Here is a 15,184-nt window from a genome sequence, read left to right as displayed (position 1 = left end):
CTCCCTCCTCCCCAGCTGTGTCTGGGCTTTGACTCCCAGGAGCCCCCACTGAAAGGAACAGGGCTTCAGGCTGCAGTAGTTGAAGGGAGGAGAGCCAAGCGTTACTAGCCAGTGTAGGCAACCAAAAGACCCACGGCTCCTGATGCCCACTGGGTCACTGGGTGAGGTTCCATGGTCCATCATCCCTGAGCAAATGCTCTGGACATGCTCAGGGGGTCATTTCCCATGACACCTCTCAGGTGAGCGTTGTCACAGCCTCTGCTTCCCTGAGAGGAAGGGTGAGTAGTGAGGGAGCTGCCTGGCCACTGACTTTAACTCTCACACTGTTTGCATCTGTCTAACAAGAGCCTTGATACGCCCCCTGCTGGCTCCTTTAGTTTCCTACAGGCTTTTAAGGTGACCAAGCAGTCAACCTTAACCCCTGTGTGTCACTAAAGCCCTTAAAGACAGTTCCAGAGTAGATGGGGTCTGTTCAGGGTCTTTGGTGTCCCGGCCCACTCAGGGACCTACGATGCTTGGAAGTTAGAGTCCCTAAACAGATTGAGTCTTAACCAGCCAAACTTCACTAACTGTGGAGGTAGAGACCCCAAGCCAGGCCTCTCCTGCCAAGCCAACCTAGCCAGGCCTAGAACTCTGGAGGACCAAGAAGCTAAAATCCCCCAGCACACCATCTTTCTCTCTCCGTTTTACAGGCAGGCAGTCACTCAAACCAGGCTGGATGGTAGGCCTGGGGTGTGGCGGTGAATGGGTAATGCCTGTGCCTAAAGAAGCTGCTGAGCCTGCCTTGTCCCACTGTAGTTCTAGTCCCCCACCTCCACCCTTTCTCGAGCTGCACACCCAGGCCTAGGCACCTTCCCTATACCTGTCTGTCCCTGGCACCATCAGCTGCCTTGCTGGTCAGTTTCCTGCATGTGTACCTTGTCTGCTCTGTGGCATGTGCCTGCTGCGGGAGCCACTGCTGGTACCTTCCTGCCTCGCTGCCTCTAGTCTCTGCACAGTGGCTGTCAACCCAGCTATGCAGGGGCAAGGGTTGGGAGGAAGTACACAGAGGACCAGATGGGCAGATGGGTGGATATGAGCCCAGAGGCATGGAGGAAGTGTTTAGACCTGGGACAAAGAGAAGGGAGGTCCGAGGTATGGACAACTGGGATGCTTCCCCTCATCCATGGAGTTTGGCCCTGAGTAGTGTCCTCAATAATAAAGTCCTTTTGAGGTCTGTGGACTGTGGTCAAGGCATGTGTGGTGGCTGTCAGCAGCATGGCTTTGACAGACCACAAGACACACTTGGGAGGTCAAGCAGGGTCATAGGAGCAGATGTATGAGTATCTGAGAGCTAGCTAGGTAAGTAGGGAGGCCTTCCCAAAGCAGTGGTCTCCCTCATCCCAGCTCACCTTTGCCTAGCAGGCCTGTGACACCCTAGCTCAGCTTTATCCTGGGGCTGGAGGCAGATGGTGGGGACATAGATGGATAGGACCCACCATGGGGAGATGCACCCCACGGGGGGACACAGTTCTGTTTCTCTAGAGACCCACAGGGTCTTGGGAAGAGAGCTGCTGGCCTCAGGATAACCTGCCCTATTCCCACAGAGCTTCAGGACCTCATGCCCGTCTCCCGAGCCCGGAAGCCAGCGTTCATCCTGAGCTCCATGAGGGATGAGAAGCGAAGGTATGTGGGGTGAGGACCAGCCTGGTGTGTTAGACCCGAGGCCCTCAGCGGGCTTTCCCTCGTCCCCACCCTGTGCTGGGAGCTCCTCCTAGCCATCATGGTGGAGGCCCAAGCCTTTGGAGCCTGTGACAACTCCTTAGGGGCAGATGATGTCCCCTCTGTCCCAGCACAGGGCCGTGCAGCTGGATGAGCTTGGGCTTATAGCAGTGTGGTTTCATTGTCTTTCCTTAACTGCTATTTGTGGGGAGAAGGTAGCCTGAATCCCTTCTGGAGAGAGGTATCTGCATCTGTTTCTCGCTGCTGCTGGTTTCCTTACCCACCTTCCTCCCTCCATGGTCACTTCTTCCCAGGTGGTATTTCCTGGGTAAGACGTGGGATTGGGAGGCGGACAGAGTGATGGAGACTGGGTCCTCTCATGGTCACCAGGTCCTACCAGGGGAAACACCCAGCCATAGGTCTTGTACCCTGGGTCCAACCCTTGCCTGCATTAAGAGAAAATGCTGGGATAGCGTGTGTGCGCGCGCGCACACACACACACACACACACACACACACACACACACACACACACACGATACACGATATCTATATCTGTATTCTGGTTTCCACAAATCTCTTGCTCTGTCACTACTTTGGACAGTGTTACAACTTACAGGAAAAAATGAACAGAAGTCAGGAGATATGCAGGTGTGGGCTTGGCTATGAACCTGAGTTACTAGACTGGTAGAGAATTCCTTTCTGGTGCTAGGGGCCAGAACCCACTCCTAGCATAGCATTAATATCCCTGTCAGGATCCTAATTCCTAGGCCCCACCACCATTGAGTACTTCCAAGTCTTGCTCTTGAGGCACAGGCCTTGGCAAGCGCTGCCCAGTGCTCCTGGTGGCCATGACAAGGACTTGCCATCTCCACAGCCTCCCTTTGTTATCACAGACTGTTATCCACTCTTGGTTCCCTCTTGCTGGAGGCCTTCCTGGGAGGAACAACAGATTTCCAGTCTGAGAGGTGAGGTGACACAGGGTGAGTTAGAGTGAAGGCTCTGCCAGGCCTTCCAAGGTTCACTGCAGGCCCTCAGAGAAATCACGACCATCATCAGCCACAGCTGCTGCTCCTGTGGCCCACAAGCCCCCTTCTTTCCATGGTCACTGCTTACACATGACCCGGAAACACACCTACTCCTTTAACATCCTGGCTCTTGCTTCCACAGTGCCTCCTGCAACCATACATCATTCCGTATGTCTGTACATATGCATGAACGTCCACAGAGGCCCAGGCAGAGCAGCTGTACCCCAGGGGAGAGGACTAGCCCTGACCAGAAGAAGAGGAAAAGGTGGATTCTCTAGTAGGCAGGGTGTGCCTGCTGGGCTGGCATGTGAGGAGTTAGGAGATCCTGAGGACCCACAGGGGAATGAGAGCTTCAGTCACAGGCTAACCTTGCTCTGGCCAAGCCTATAGCTGAGTCTTGCCTGTTTCCTCAAGCCCTTCTGACCAGGGTTGTCCAGACTTCCCTCATCTGTGCTGCTGCCCCTGCTGCTCTCCGAGTTCACTGAGTGACCACATGTCTAGTTTAGAGACTCCTAAAGGAGCGTCACATGGGCCTGCTTCACTGGCTCCCCCTCATGCCTGTTGACATGCAGTGCCATGCAGAGCCCAGCCGCCCTGTCCTGGGGCTTTGTGTCCAGAGGTGGAGCACAAGCAAAGGACAGTGCCTTGGAGGGCAGCAGGCCAGGGAATTTGGGGCTGGGACAGCTGCTCCAGCCAGTCCTGCTGGCACTGGGTGGGTACCTAGTTTTTTTTGGGGGGGGGGTTGTTTTTTTGTTTTTTTGTTTTTTGTTTTTTGTTTGTTTTGTTTTTGTTTTTGTTTTGTTTTGTTTTTTTGATGCTGCTGAAGTAAAACAGACAAGTCATCTTAGGGGAGAAAGGAGTTTTGTTTCATGGTCTAATTCTAGATTACAGTCCACCACTGCGAGGAGTCAAGGCAGGAATTTCAAACAAACTAGTCACATTGCATCCTCATTCAAGAGCCCAGAGAAATTAGAGTGTGCATGCTCAACTTGCTTGTGCTTAGCTTGATTTTGCCACTTGTATAGAGTTCAAGACTCACTCCCTAAGGGATGGTGCTGCCCACAGAGGGCTGGGCTCCTCCTCCCCTACAGATCTGAGCAGCTAACCCAGTGGAGACTCTTCTCAGGTGATTCTCAGTTGTGTCAAGCTGACAGTTAAAGCCAATGGTCACATTTGGCAGTGGTTTGTAAACCTCAGCACTCTAGTGACTGGGGAAGGAGGATCGTCTCATAAAACCAAAAACATAACAAAATCATAAAACTGAGGTGAGAAATGAGCTTAAAAGGAAGGGTTGAGCGTACGAGTATCCCCAGGACACATCCATAAAGGCCTGGCACCATTGCATTTTCTGCCATCTTTGGAACTAGGGTGGATCGGGCAGGTTCTAACAGGAATGTACAACCTTTTCACATTGGGTCATGACATTGTCATCTACAGGGGTCATGCACAAGAACCATGTGATTGTGTAACAACAAAATCACACACTTATGCTTCAACTCAGTTTATGACTGCATTCGTAGAGGTTGGATAAGCCCCCTAGTGTGTGACTCAGAAACTAAGCATATGCGACTTTATACCATGCCCCTGACTTCTGACCCTCTTACCAAGATAATAAGGACAGTAGAGTGTAGCCTCCTCTGAGGGGCTCTGGTGTGAAGTGAGCTAATGCTAGCTGCCCTTCCCCTGGTCTCATCACAGACTTCCCTGCCTCCCTGCCACTTCCTTCCCTGATCTCTCTTGAGGAGTGATCCCTGACCCTGCTGGAGGGAACCAGCCCTTCTTTCTCTTTCCTATTTACTTCCTACAGGCCTTGGGTCAGGCCTGCAGCTGACTCACTGCCCCTGACCCTGCTCCTCACTTGACTTCTGGCTTTGCCTCCTACCCTCTCCTCATCCCAGTCCTTACCCCCCCCCACCCCAGTCCCTACCCTGATCTCTATCTGGCCCCAGCCATCTTGTCTCTGCACACTTGAAGCTTTCTTCTCCCCTGCCTTGGCCTGCTAGTAGGCTCCTCACAGGCTCTGTTGCTTTGTTCATGTATACCTGCTGTATACAAGCTCAGGGCACTCAGGCCAGGCTAAGAGAGCCATCATGACACCCTCTTGGCCCACTGCTGTCCTCACTGCAGCCATGACCACCTGCTCTGCTTGGATGGAGGGGGCGTGAAGGGCCTGGTCATCATCCAGCTTCTCATTGCCATTGAGAAGGCCTCAGGTGTGGCTACCAAGGACCTCTTCGACTGGGTGGCAGGAACCAGCACAGGCGGCATCCTGGCCCTGGCCATTCTACACAGTGAGCATAGCCCTGGGGCATTGTGGGATGGGTAGGGCTGGCCAGCTGCCCATACATGGCGGAGTAAGTTAGGAGGCTGTTATGTATCCATGGTCTTCATCCACCTCCAAGCACGCGCTCCTGAAAGGCAGTGCCACAGACCCTGCTGGCTGCTGCTCCGGTGGATGGAACAGACATTTCTGGAGACAATCAGAGGATGCCAGAGCCACAGACACATCTGTGGGAGTCTCAGGCCGTCACCTCACAGCCACCAACCTGCCTCCTTTCATGTAGCTTTGCAGATTTGCAGCACTTGGTTAACTGAGGTTGCCATGGAGGGCCAGTGCTGCCATCCAGGTGGCCTGACAGCTCCTCCGGGGAGGGATTGAGCTGTGTATTGCTGGCTGGTTGGACATTCCTAGAGTTGGGCTCAGTTGCATCCCAGTAGGCCTTGTCCCTGGTCTCCACCTCCCCAAATGGCATCCCTTGCCTGGCGGATGACCAGGTTCCGTGTTTTCTAAAGTATCTGCTGAAATGGGGATCCTGGTGATTCAAAGCCTTGGAGACCCCTTCCTCCACCCTCAGGGTAGCATGAGAGCTTGTGGGCTCTGGGTCTGAGGTCAGAGCTGAGGCATGGCTTCAGAAAGCTCCTGGTAAGATAGTGACATCTGGGCATCTGCTGGGCCCTAGGATGAGGCTGTGAGGTCAGCCTACAGGCTTCCCCAGAAGCTGTCAGGAACCATTTCCTGTGGGGCTCTGGACATCTACCCCATTGAAAGTTGCAGGCGAGATTGTCATCAGTGGCAGTCGACTGTCAAATGGTTCTTTTGTGTGGCATTGTCATCCTAGTCGTGTGGGGTGAGCACATGGGAGTCTGAGGGCCAGAGAAGATCACACTGAACATCAGACCAGAGCTAGTGCTGGCCTCGGGGAGTCAGCCCTGCTCTCCCCTGATATCAGAGGCCCAGAGTCCCTTCCAGCCTCCTGTGAGAGAACTACCTCAGGACCTACTCTGCCCACAGGGTATGGGGTCTGCTTCCTGCAGAGTGGGCAGAGGTCCCAGCCTATCTTCAGATTGGCAGAGCTGTGGCAGGAGAGGAAAAAGCTGCTTAGTTCAGCCTCAGACAGGCACAAGTCCTGCTTCATCAGGTCCCTCTGTTTGCACACCCCAGACCCTAGGGAACTTATAATATGACTGGATATCTCCTTCCCCATAACCTGTCTGGCCTACAGGCTCAGAGGACAGTGCTGTTCTTTTATGATGACAGGGAGCTGGGACCAGCCTTTGTACAATTTTCTATCTTCAAGGCCCTTTTTAGTAATACCAAATTAGATAGAGAATCCTGAGATGGGGCTTTCTGCCTGTGTGGGTCGGCTTCATAGAAGGGCCTGGAAGCCCCTCCGTTAGCCCTTTGGCAGATTACCCTTCCTCCACTACCTCCTGTGAGTGCTGCCATGGAAGCTTGTGGGTGCTTAGCATGCTGTCTTCCCTGGGGACCTGTACATCATCCTGGGGTCTCCCCAGCTCCTCATCTCTTCCCCTAGGTAAATCCATGGCCTATATGCGTGGCGTGTACTTCCGTATGAAGGATGAGGTGTTTCGGGGCTCACGGCCCTATGAGTCTGGGCCCCTGGAGGAGTTCCTGAAGCGTGAGTTTGGGGAGCACACCAAGATGACAGATGTCAAGAAACCCAAGTAAGCCATATTCCCTCTTCCTGCTCTGCCCATCTCTGAGGAGCAGGACAGCACCTCATCCCATCTAGATGAGGGGCTCCTCCTGAGAACATGGGGAGACTGTCACATGCATGGGGAGGAGGGCACTGGGAGGGGCCCGAACCTGGAGCTTCCTGGAGAGAGTGGGGCCTCCTTTCTCCAAGCCAGCTGGGTGACTTTGGCAGGTCTCATGACCTCTCACCCTTCATGGGATATTGTCAGGGTACTTTACAGACTTGTTCTCACGGACACCATGGGGCTAAAAGAAAGTCACGTGAGCAAGAAGAATGAGAGGCCAGTACCCAAGAGAGCTGTCCAGGACGAAGCAGAGTGCTCCAGCCTCCAGATAAAGCTGGAAAAGGGGGAAGGGGTGTGACTCAGAGGAGTTGGTCCTTGGTCCTCATGCACTGGGCTGGAGGATAAAGCAAGACAGTCCACCACCAAACTTACAGGAAACAGAAAAATCCCCTTCTATAGTAACATAACGATGGACTGGATCAAGAAACAAGAACTAGCCAGGTAGAGAACTGAGGTCCAAATTTCTACCATGTGCTGATTCTTAGCCCTTGGCACTTACAAGTCTTGGCTCGTTCAGTTAATCAAGCCTTGAACACATAGCCCTCCTGTGTGCCAGGTAAGAGGGGTGCATATGCTTGGCCTAGCTGACACCTACCCCATGGCCAGGATCAGGCATCTCTGCTGGGCCAGGTCTGCAGTGCCCCAGAGACACAGTATATTTTTATCTGTTTTAAGCTTAGGAGACCTAGCTTGAATATGAGAGCGGAACATTGAAGTCTCCACTGTTATCTCAGGACCCGTGTGGTCTTTTATTTGTTTATGCAATTGGGGGCTCTAATGTTTGACCCATAAGTACTAACAATCGTACCCTCGTGATGAACTGTTCCTCTCATTAATATATAGTGTCTCTTCTTATCACGTCTAGTTAGTTCTGGTTTGGTTTTCTTTGTTGGCAGCAGGATAACCACCCCTGCTGGTTTACACACCGTGTTCTTGGTGGTTTGTTTCCCACCCTTTGGTATTAGGCCTTGGACTTACTGGCTAAGTGGGTTTCTTGGTGATAGCATATAGTTGGTTCTTGTTTTGGTTTTGTTTGTTTTTTTGTTTGTTTGTTTGTTTCTTGAGACAGAGCTGTCCTAGAATTCACTCTGTAGACCAGGCTGGCCTCAAACAGAGATCTGACTGCCCCAGCCTCCCAAGTGCTGGGATTAAAGGTGTGCAGCACCATACCTGGCTGGTTCTTGTTTTTTGATCCAGTCCATCGGTATGTATGATTTCAGGGATGTTTTGGGGCTGTTTCCAGTTAAGGTTACTATAGAAGTGGGTTTTTCTGTTTCCTGTAAGTTTGTTTGGTGGTGTTCTGTCTTGCTGGATCATTGATATTTCTTTTCCTTCCCTTTGTCACTTCTGAGGGTCTGCTGAGTTGCTCTGTTGGACACGGCTGTTTCTTTCCTAAGTCTAGTGTGTTTATCTGTAATGAGGCCACCGTTCGTCTTCCTCTAAACTCAAGAGCGAGATGAGGATGTCCCCTCTCCTGCCCCCTCTCCCACAGCAACTAGACAGGAGAAAGACATAAGAGAGAAAACAACAGCAAGGGAAGAAGTCAAACTATCCCTACTTACAGACAACACAGTTGTTCACTTAAAAGACCCCACTGAGTTGACTGGAACTCTTAGACCTAATAAACACAGTAAAATTGCAGATACAAAATCAATTAAAAAATAGTAGCCTTTATTTATGTGAACAGTGCACCCTCAGAGAAATAAATTAGGAGAAATATTCCATTCAGAATAACTGTAAAAAGAAAGTATTTAGGAATATATCTAATCAAAGAAGAGAAAGATGCTTACAATGAAAATTTTGAGATATTGAAAAGGAAAGCAGTGAAGATACAAGGTGGGAGAAAGACAGTCCATAGTCTTAGATTGGGAGAACTAATTTGTGAAAATGTCCAAACCGCCAAACTTGACTTAATAAACTTAGTGCAGGACCTCTCAAAATTCCAATGTCATGTTCAGCAGTTTTAGAAGAGACAAATGGAGAATTTATAGACTCACAGAAGACCATGAATAGCCACAGCGGTTGTAGGGAGTGAGGGCACTGCTGGAGGTTGGACAGTGCCTCAAATTGTGCTAGAGCCACAGTGATAAAGGCAGCCTGGTGTGCTGTAAAAGTGAGCAGTAGAGCAGAACAGAGGACTCAGAAACCAAACAGCAAGCTATTTTATTTTTGACAAAGGTGGCAAAAACATGCTTCAGAAGAAAAGACAGCCTGTTAATGAGTGGTACTGGGAAAACTAGATATCCACCTGCAAGATGAAATTAGATTCTTATCTTTTATCTTATACAAAAATCCATTCAAGGTGAACCAAATACTGTAACTTAAAACTTGGAATACTGAATCTTCTGGCAGAAAACACAGGGGATACCCCTCAAGATACTGGAATGGGTAAGAACTTTTACCAACAGCACAGGAACTAGCCCCAAGTATCAACAGATGGGACTGCATGAAAATAGAGAGTTTCTGTACAGCAGAGAAGTCAGTGGGGAGAGCAGTTGGTCTACAGGATGGGAGAGAACCTTTATCTGCTGTCTAACTTTCTCATCTGTTGTGAGAGACACAATGACCAGAGCAACTTATAAAAGGAAGCATTTAATTAGGGCTGGCATCATTTGAGAGGGTGTAGCCCATGACCATCATGTCAGGAAGCACATGGTCCACAAGGTGGCAGGCCTGGTGCTAGAGCAGTAGCTGAGAGCTTACATCCTGTTCTACAGGCAAAAAGAGTGAGGGATGAGACTCAGCACGGCCTTTTGGAACCTCAGAGTCCACCCCCAGTGACACCTCCTCCAACAAGACCACACCCCCTAATCTTTGAAAACAGTCTTCCAACTGGGGACCAAGGATTTAAATACCTGAGCTATGGAGGCCATACTCATTCAGGTCACACAGCTCCTAGACAGGCAGTTCTTTTGCTGTCTTTTGGTTTCATATTCCCCTCTTCCTCCACAGTTTAAAAACTTGAGTTTAGAGTTTGAGTCTCCTCCAATTCTTCAAAACTCACGTACTCCTTTTCCATGTGTGTTTAGTGCGTGCTTAACTTAAGAGGCCCAGCTTGACTAGGAGTATTACACTGTGGAGAACAAGAGACATTCAACAGCTCAGGTCCCCATTTATCATTAGTTTTCTGGGTTCGTTGGTTGGTTTTATCTTGAGGCATCATTTCATATAGCCCAGACTGGCCCTAGCCTTGGTAGACAGTTAAGGATGACTTTGGCCCTGGACCTTCCTGTCCCTACTGCTGAGATTTTGGGCCTGTGAGATTTCAAAGCTTTAAGGTGGTGCTGGAAGTTGAACTAGATCTTCGTTCAACTAGGCAAGCACTCTACCACTGAACTACACACCCAGACATTTTCCTGTATTTTAAAGCCATCTTTAGAAAGACACAAAAAAAAAAAAAAAACCCACAGGACTAATATTTCTAAAAACTGGGGGTTGGGGATTTAGCTCAGTGGTAGAGCACTTGCCTAGCAAGCGCAAGGCCCTGGGTTCGGTCCCCAGCTCCGAAAAAAGAAAAGAAAAAAATATTTCTGAAAATGTGAAATTATCTAGTGTGACAAAGCATGCTTGAAAACCCTGACTTTAGAAGCCTGAGTTTAGTGTTTGCTGATTCTCTTGAAGACTCCCACAGTGGCCTGTTTGAGGCTACCAACAGTTTAACCTGCTTGCAAGGTCTGACAGTTTGGGTTTTGTAAAGCAGATTCATTTTTGATATTTGAGTATGTGTGTTGCTGCACCGCTGAGGGGGCATGTGCACCAGAGTCCCAGGGTGCACTGAAACTAGAGCACTTGTATCTCCTGGAGGCAGAGGCAGGGGGAATCTCTGAGTTCCAGGCCAGCCTGGTCTACAGAGTGAGTTCCAGGACAGCCTGGGCTCCACAGAGAAACCCTGTCTCAAAAACAAAACAAAACAACAACAAAAGATTAAAACCAGGATCTGGGGGATGACCCAGTGGTTAGAGCACTATCCAGTCTTCCAGAGGACCCAGGTTTGATTCTCATCATTCACCGACACGTGTGTTGGGCTGCTGATCCAGTTAGAACTAGTTACACAGGGTGGCTAGCTGCTGCTCACAGTAACCTGGACTGTGCAAGGATCTGAACACACGCTAATTCTCAAGGGTCTGTGCCCAGGCTCTTGGTGTCACGGGGTTAGGAGGAACCTTCTTCACACAGTTATTTTGTTTATGAGTGCTCTTTCTGCATGCGCGTCTGTGCATGTAGACACGCCTGGTGCCTGCAGAGGCCAAAAGAGGGCGTCAGATTCTCTGGGTCTAGAGTTACTGATGGTTGTAAGCCATCATGTGGGTTCTGAAAATTGAACTCAGGTCCTCTGAAAGAACAGGAAGTGTCTTGACTGCTGAGCTTTCTCTGGGGGTTGGAGGGGTATGACTTTTTAATGGGCTCTTGAAAGGATAGTAGAAAGAAGACATAAAGGAAGGTGTCAAAGGTCACAGTGGGAAGCACACCCCACCCCACCCCCACCCCCACCCCAGTATCATGGAGCTGCAATCTGCCCACTCCTCCCAGGGACCTTCCAGGGTTGGTCTCTACTCAGGTGAGTAGTTACATCTCTCCGTTTGTTTTTAAATAACGCAGCAGGCTGAAGGCACTGTCCCCCAAGTAAGTGCCACCTTAGCTTTTCTTCAGTCACACAGCACCCTCAGAGTAAGGTGCCACAGCTCTATAGCAACTGCCAAGCTGATGGACATTGGTGTTGCTGGTCATCTATTTTAACAACAGATGCTGCCCCCAGTGGCTCTGTGCAGCCTGCTCTTGCCCTGGTAACCTCCTGGGGTGAATTTCCTGAATGGGGTTATAGGATAGAAGGAAATTCTGTCAGTAGATAGGGCAGGGTTGGCCCAGTTCCCTTCAAGAGGCTGCCCAGTCTACAGAGATGCCTGTGACGGGCCAGCCAGGGAAGAGTCCGTTTAGAACAGGGCTAGGGCATGAGCCTGCTGAAGAGATGATGGGTGGCTGGACCAGCTCTCCTCCTTTGCTCTCTACAGGGTGATGCTGACAGGGACACTGTCAGACCGGCAGCCAGCAGAGCTCCACCTCTTCCGGAATTACGACGCCCCAGAGGCCGTTCGGGAACCTCGCTGTACCCCAAACATTAACCTGAAGCCGCCCACCCAGCCTGCAGGTCAGCACTGTGCGAGTTGGTGGAAGGACTGGAGCCCTGGGGCTGGAGAGTACAGACAAAGCACTAGACGCCCTCCCCACCCACATCACTTCCCTGGTCTTAGTTGGCTAAGGGCGGGTGCCATTGGAGCCTGTCAGGCCTCAGAGAGCTCAAGGGGCCCCTGGACATCCACAGTGACACACAGCCTTTCATCGGGATAGCAACCCAGCAGCAAGGCCTTGTGGGTCCTGGTTCCAGGGACTTCCTAGTTCCCCTTCTTCCTGAACTTCCCTACCCACCCTGAGATCTGAAGGGACAGGCCTTATGTCATTGAGCTACTCCCCTTCTCCACCCCTAGACCAGTTAGTATGGCGGGCAGCCCGGAGCAGTGGGGCAGCCCCAACCTATTTCCGGCCCAATGGACGCTTCTTGGATGGTGGGCTGCTGGCCAACAACCCCACACTGGATGCCATGACTGAAATCCATGAGTACAATCAGGATATGATCCGCAAGGTGAGAGTCTTCTCAAGTCACGGTTTGGACATGACCACACACCGTGGATGAGAACAGCTTTGATATTCTTGCCTGTTCAACACTCAGCAGCAATCATATCTCCTGAGGGGTCCATCTGATGGGCCGTGTCCCTGCTAGAAGAATTTTGAGGTCCCATGCATGCTGAGTATACAGAAGTCTGAGATCAATGGCCGGCACCTGCTACTAGTCCAGGAGCCACTGCATAGGCTATGCTACCCAACTGGGACACACCCTTGCCTTGCAGAACTTACATCCTACTTGAAGACTCCACACGTAGAACTCTCCTGGGCGTGTCAGTTCCGGGAGAGCACCCTGCAGAGGCAGGAGGAGGAGGGCCTGTGTGAGACGGTTGGGAACTGGGGAAGGGCTCCTGAGCTTGGAACTATCCTGAGGCCCCTGGGTTCAAGGCAGTGCAGCCGCAGTGAACCCAGGACAGGCAGTGGCCCTCACCCAAGTTGTTAGAGCAGGGTGACAAGGCCCATGTGTCAGGGGAGGTGGGCAATCTGATCCTGCCTCAGCTTTCTAATCTTCAGCTAGTGACAGTGTCCATGTTGGTGCCCTGGGGACTCAGGGTCCTATGCCTGTGCCATACTTGAAAGGCATATGACCAGTGTGCACTGCTGGCTTCCACAGTCATGAAAGTCCCAGTGGGCATTCTGAGGAGTCCAAGCAGCCTGAGACATGTGCAGTCTAGGTTGAAGCTATTAGGATGAGGAGCTGGGGTCCCAAGTGGGAGGGGATTCCATCAAGGTCACCCAGCAAATTGGCAGCAGGGCTGGTTGAGCAAGTGTAAGGCCACCCCTAGTCGGCTCAGCCTCAGTGTCTAGTCCCTGCCATGTGGCCCAGCAGGCCCTCTCCTGTCCCAGGAAGTGGTTGTGATGCCCACCCCAGTTCTCCCAGGGAGCAGCTGCAGGGCCTGGCCAGGATTGGAATCTGCCTGTACTCCCGCTCCAAGGCCTTGTTTCTGCCCCTCAGCCCTGCACCCAGCCAAGCCTCTCTCTGACTCCTATCCCTACCTGCGCGAAGTCTTCTCTGACTATCCTTTCCTGCTCATCCCAGGGCCAGGGCAACAAGGTGAAGAAACTCTCCATAGTCGTGTCTCTGGGGACAGGAAAGTCCCCTCAAGTGCCTGTAACCTGTGTAGATGTCTTTCGTCCCAGCAACCCTTGGGAACTGGCCAAGACTGTTTTTGGAGCCAAGGAACTGGGCAAGATGGTGGTGGACTGTGTGAGTTGGTGTCCTTCCCTGGGGCTTCCTCTCTTGGGGTCTCCACTTCTGACCAAGGCCTCCACACACTGCTGTGTCCACCCATCAGCCAGCACTAGGTGACAGTCTAGCCTCAGGCTCCAGGCTGACCAGGTTCCACAGTGGAACCTCCTTTGACCGCAGATTCCTTACTGCATGCAGCTATATGGAAGGCCAGAATGCAAATGGACAAAATCTGTAAGGGGGAGAGGGGCCCTGTCATAGCCCTTACTCAGTGATCCTGGATGGACTCTGCACAGCTAGGCCAGTCACTGGGGCCCAGAGAGGTGGACTTAGGCAAAGTCACTTTGCTAATGAATGCCTAGGGCCCAGAGCCCAGAGGGTAGGTACCAGGGCACCGTGACCTGGCCTTACTGAGACGGCTTCCCTCCAGTGCACAGATCCAGATGGGCGGGCTGTGGATCGTGCCCGGGCCTGGTGTGAGATGGTCGGTATCCAGTACTTCAGGTAAGGTTCAGGCATAGCCTGACTCCACCCAGGCGAGACCCACCAACCCACATGTCACCGACAGAGGCCTGTGCCCACCATGATCTGATGAGACTCATGGGTACACACCTGCCAGCCACCGATGGTCTTCCGTTCCCTAGCCCAAACTCCTGTCCACATCCAGGCTGGCGTGACTCATTCCGGGTGACTGTCTCCTCCTTTCCCCACACAGGCTGAACCCCCAGCTAGGCTCAGACATCATGCTGGACGAGGTCAGTGATGCAGTGCTGGTCAACGCCCTCTGGGAGACCGAGGTCTACATCTATGAGCACCGGGAGGAGTTCCAGAAGCTTGTCCAGCTGCTGCTATCTCCCTGAGCCCGGCCCTGCTGGCAGGAGTGCGCCGGGCCGCCTGGCACACTGCGGGCCAGGCTGGCCTGCCGCTCCATGTCCATCTGAGACTAGGGCTCGGAGCAAACAGGTTCCCCATGAGGCACCTCTCCTGATCCATCCGCACTTTACTACTCCAGGCTGAAAGCCCAGAGTTCCCTCGGCCCCTTCCCCTGACTATGAAGGACAACTGATTCCATCTACTACCCCATATATCAGAGATCAACACTAAGGGGCCAGTGTGCCCAGAGGGCCCTCCCAGGCTCCCTGGCCACTGCTGCCCACCCCCTCTCCCACTTCCTGATGTCAGGGATTAGAGAAATGGGGTTCCACCCCGTCATCAGGTGAAATCCAGGCTAATGAAACCCAGCGCCATTCCGCCATTCGACTTTGCCCCTCGCACCTGCAGCCTCTCCACCCTGCAGCCGCCCCACAAGGAGCGCTCCTAGCTCCCAAAGGTCAATCCTGTGCACATGCTCTTCTCTGGAAGGAGAGTGGGGAGGGGCTCAAGGCCACCTCAACTGTGAAATAAACGGTTTTACACTCAAGTTCACCTGTGCAATGTGTGCCACGTACGGATGTGCTGTTCCCAGCCCCGCTCCCGCAGACATGACCAGGGCAACCTCTCTCTGACCCTGATGTAACAGGACAATA

The 15,184-nt window shown here is 52.0% G+C and overlaps 1 protein-coding gene across 17 annotated transcripts in view; it reads left to right on the top strand.

Annotated features, from left to right (window-relative positions):
* The window catches only part of Pla2g6 (phospholipase A2 group VI), a 40,176-nt gene extending 25,098 nt beyond the window's left edge, over positions 1-15,078 (top strand). For 7 of the 17 annotated variants that reach the window (XM_006242002.1, XM_006242003.1, XM_006242004.3 and 4 more), the window contains 9 exons: positions 1,587-1,665; positions 2,597-2,668; positions 4,856-5,019; positions 6,544-6,694; positions 11,800-11,936; positions 12,274-12,428; positions 13,509-13,676; positions 14,089-14,162; positions 14,374-15,078. In XM_006242002.1, coding sequence (XP_006242064.1) covers positions 1,587-1,665; positions 2,597-2,668; positions 4,856-5,019; positions 6,544-6,694; positions 11,800-11,936; positions 12,274-12,428; positions 13,509-13,676; positions 14,089-14,162; positions 14,374-14,518 — 1,145 coding nt within the window. In that variant the 3' untranslated portion in view covers positions 14,519-15,078. Of the gene's footprint in view, positions 1-692; positions 722-1,586; positions 4,336-4,855; positions 5,020-6,543; positions 6,695-11,799; positions 11,937-12,273; positions 12,429-13,508; positions 13,677-14,088; positions 14,163-14,373 lie in introns of those variants that run through there. The other 10 variants (NM_001005560.1, NM_001270796.1, XM_063263695.1 and 7 more) reach the window with 5 other exon arrangements.
* The last annotated feature ends 106 nt before the right edge of the window (positions 15,079-15,184 follow it).

This window comes from Rattus norvegicus, chromosome 7 (assembly GCF_036323735.1).
Source record: "Rattus norvegicus strain BN/NHsdMcwi chromosome 7, GRCr8, whole genome shotgun sequence".
Classification (NCBI taxonomy): Eukaryota; Metazoa; Chordata; class Mammalia; order Rodentia; family Muridae; genus Rattus; species Rattus norvegicus.
Note: the sequence above shows the minus strand (reverse complement) of the source record. Positions and strands in the feature narration are given on the sequence as shown.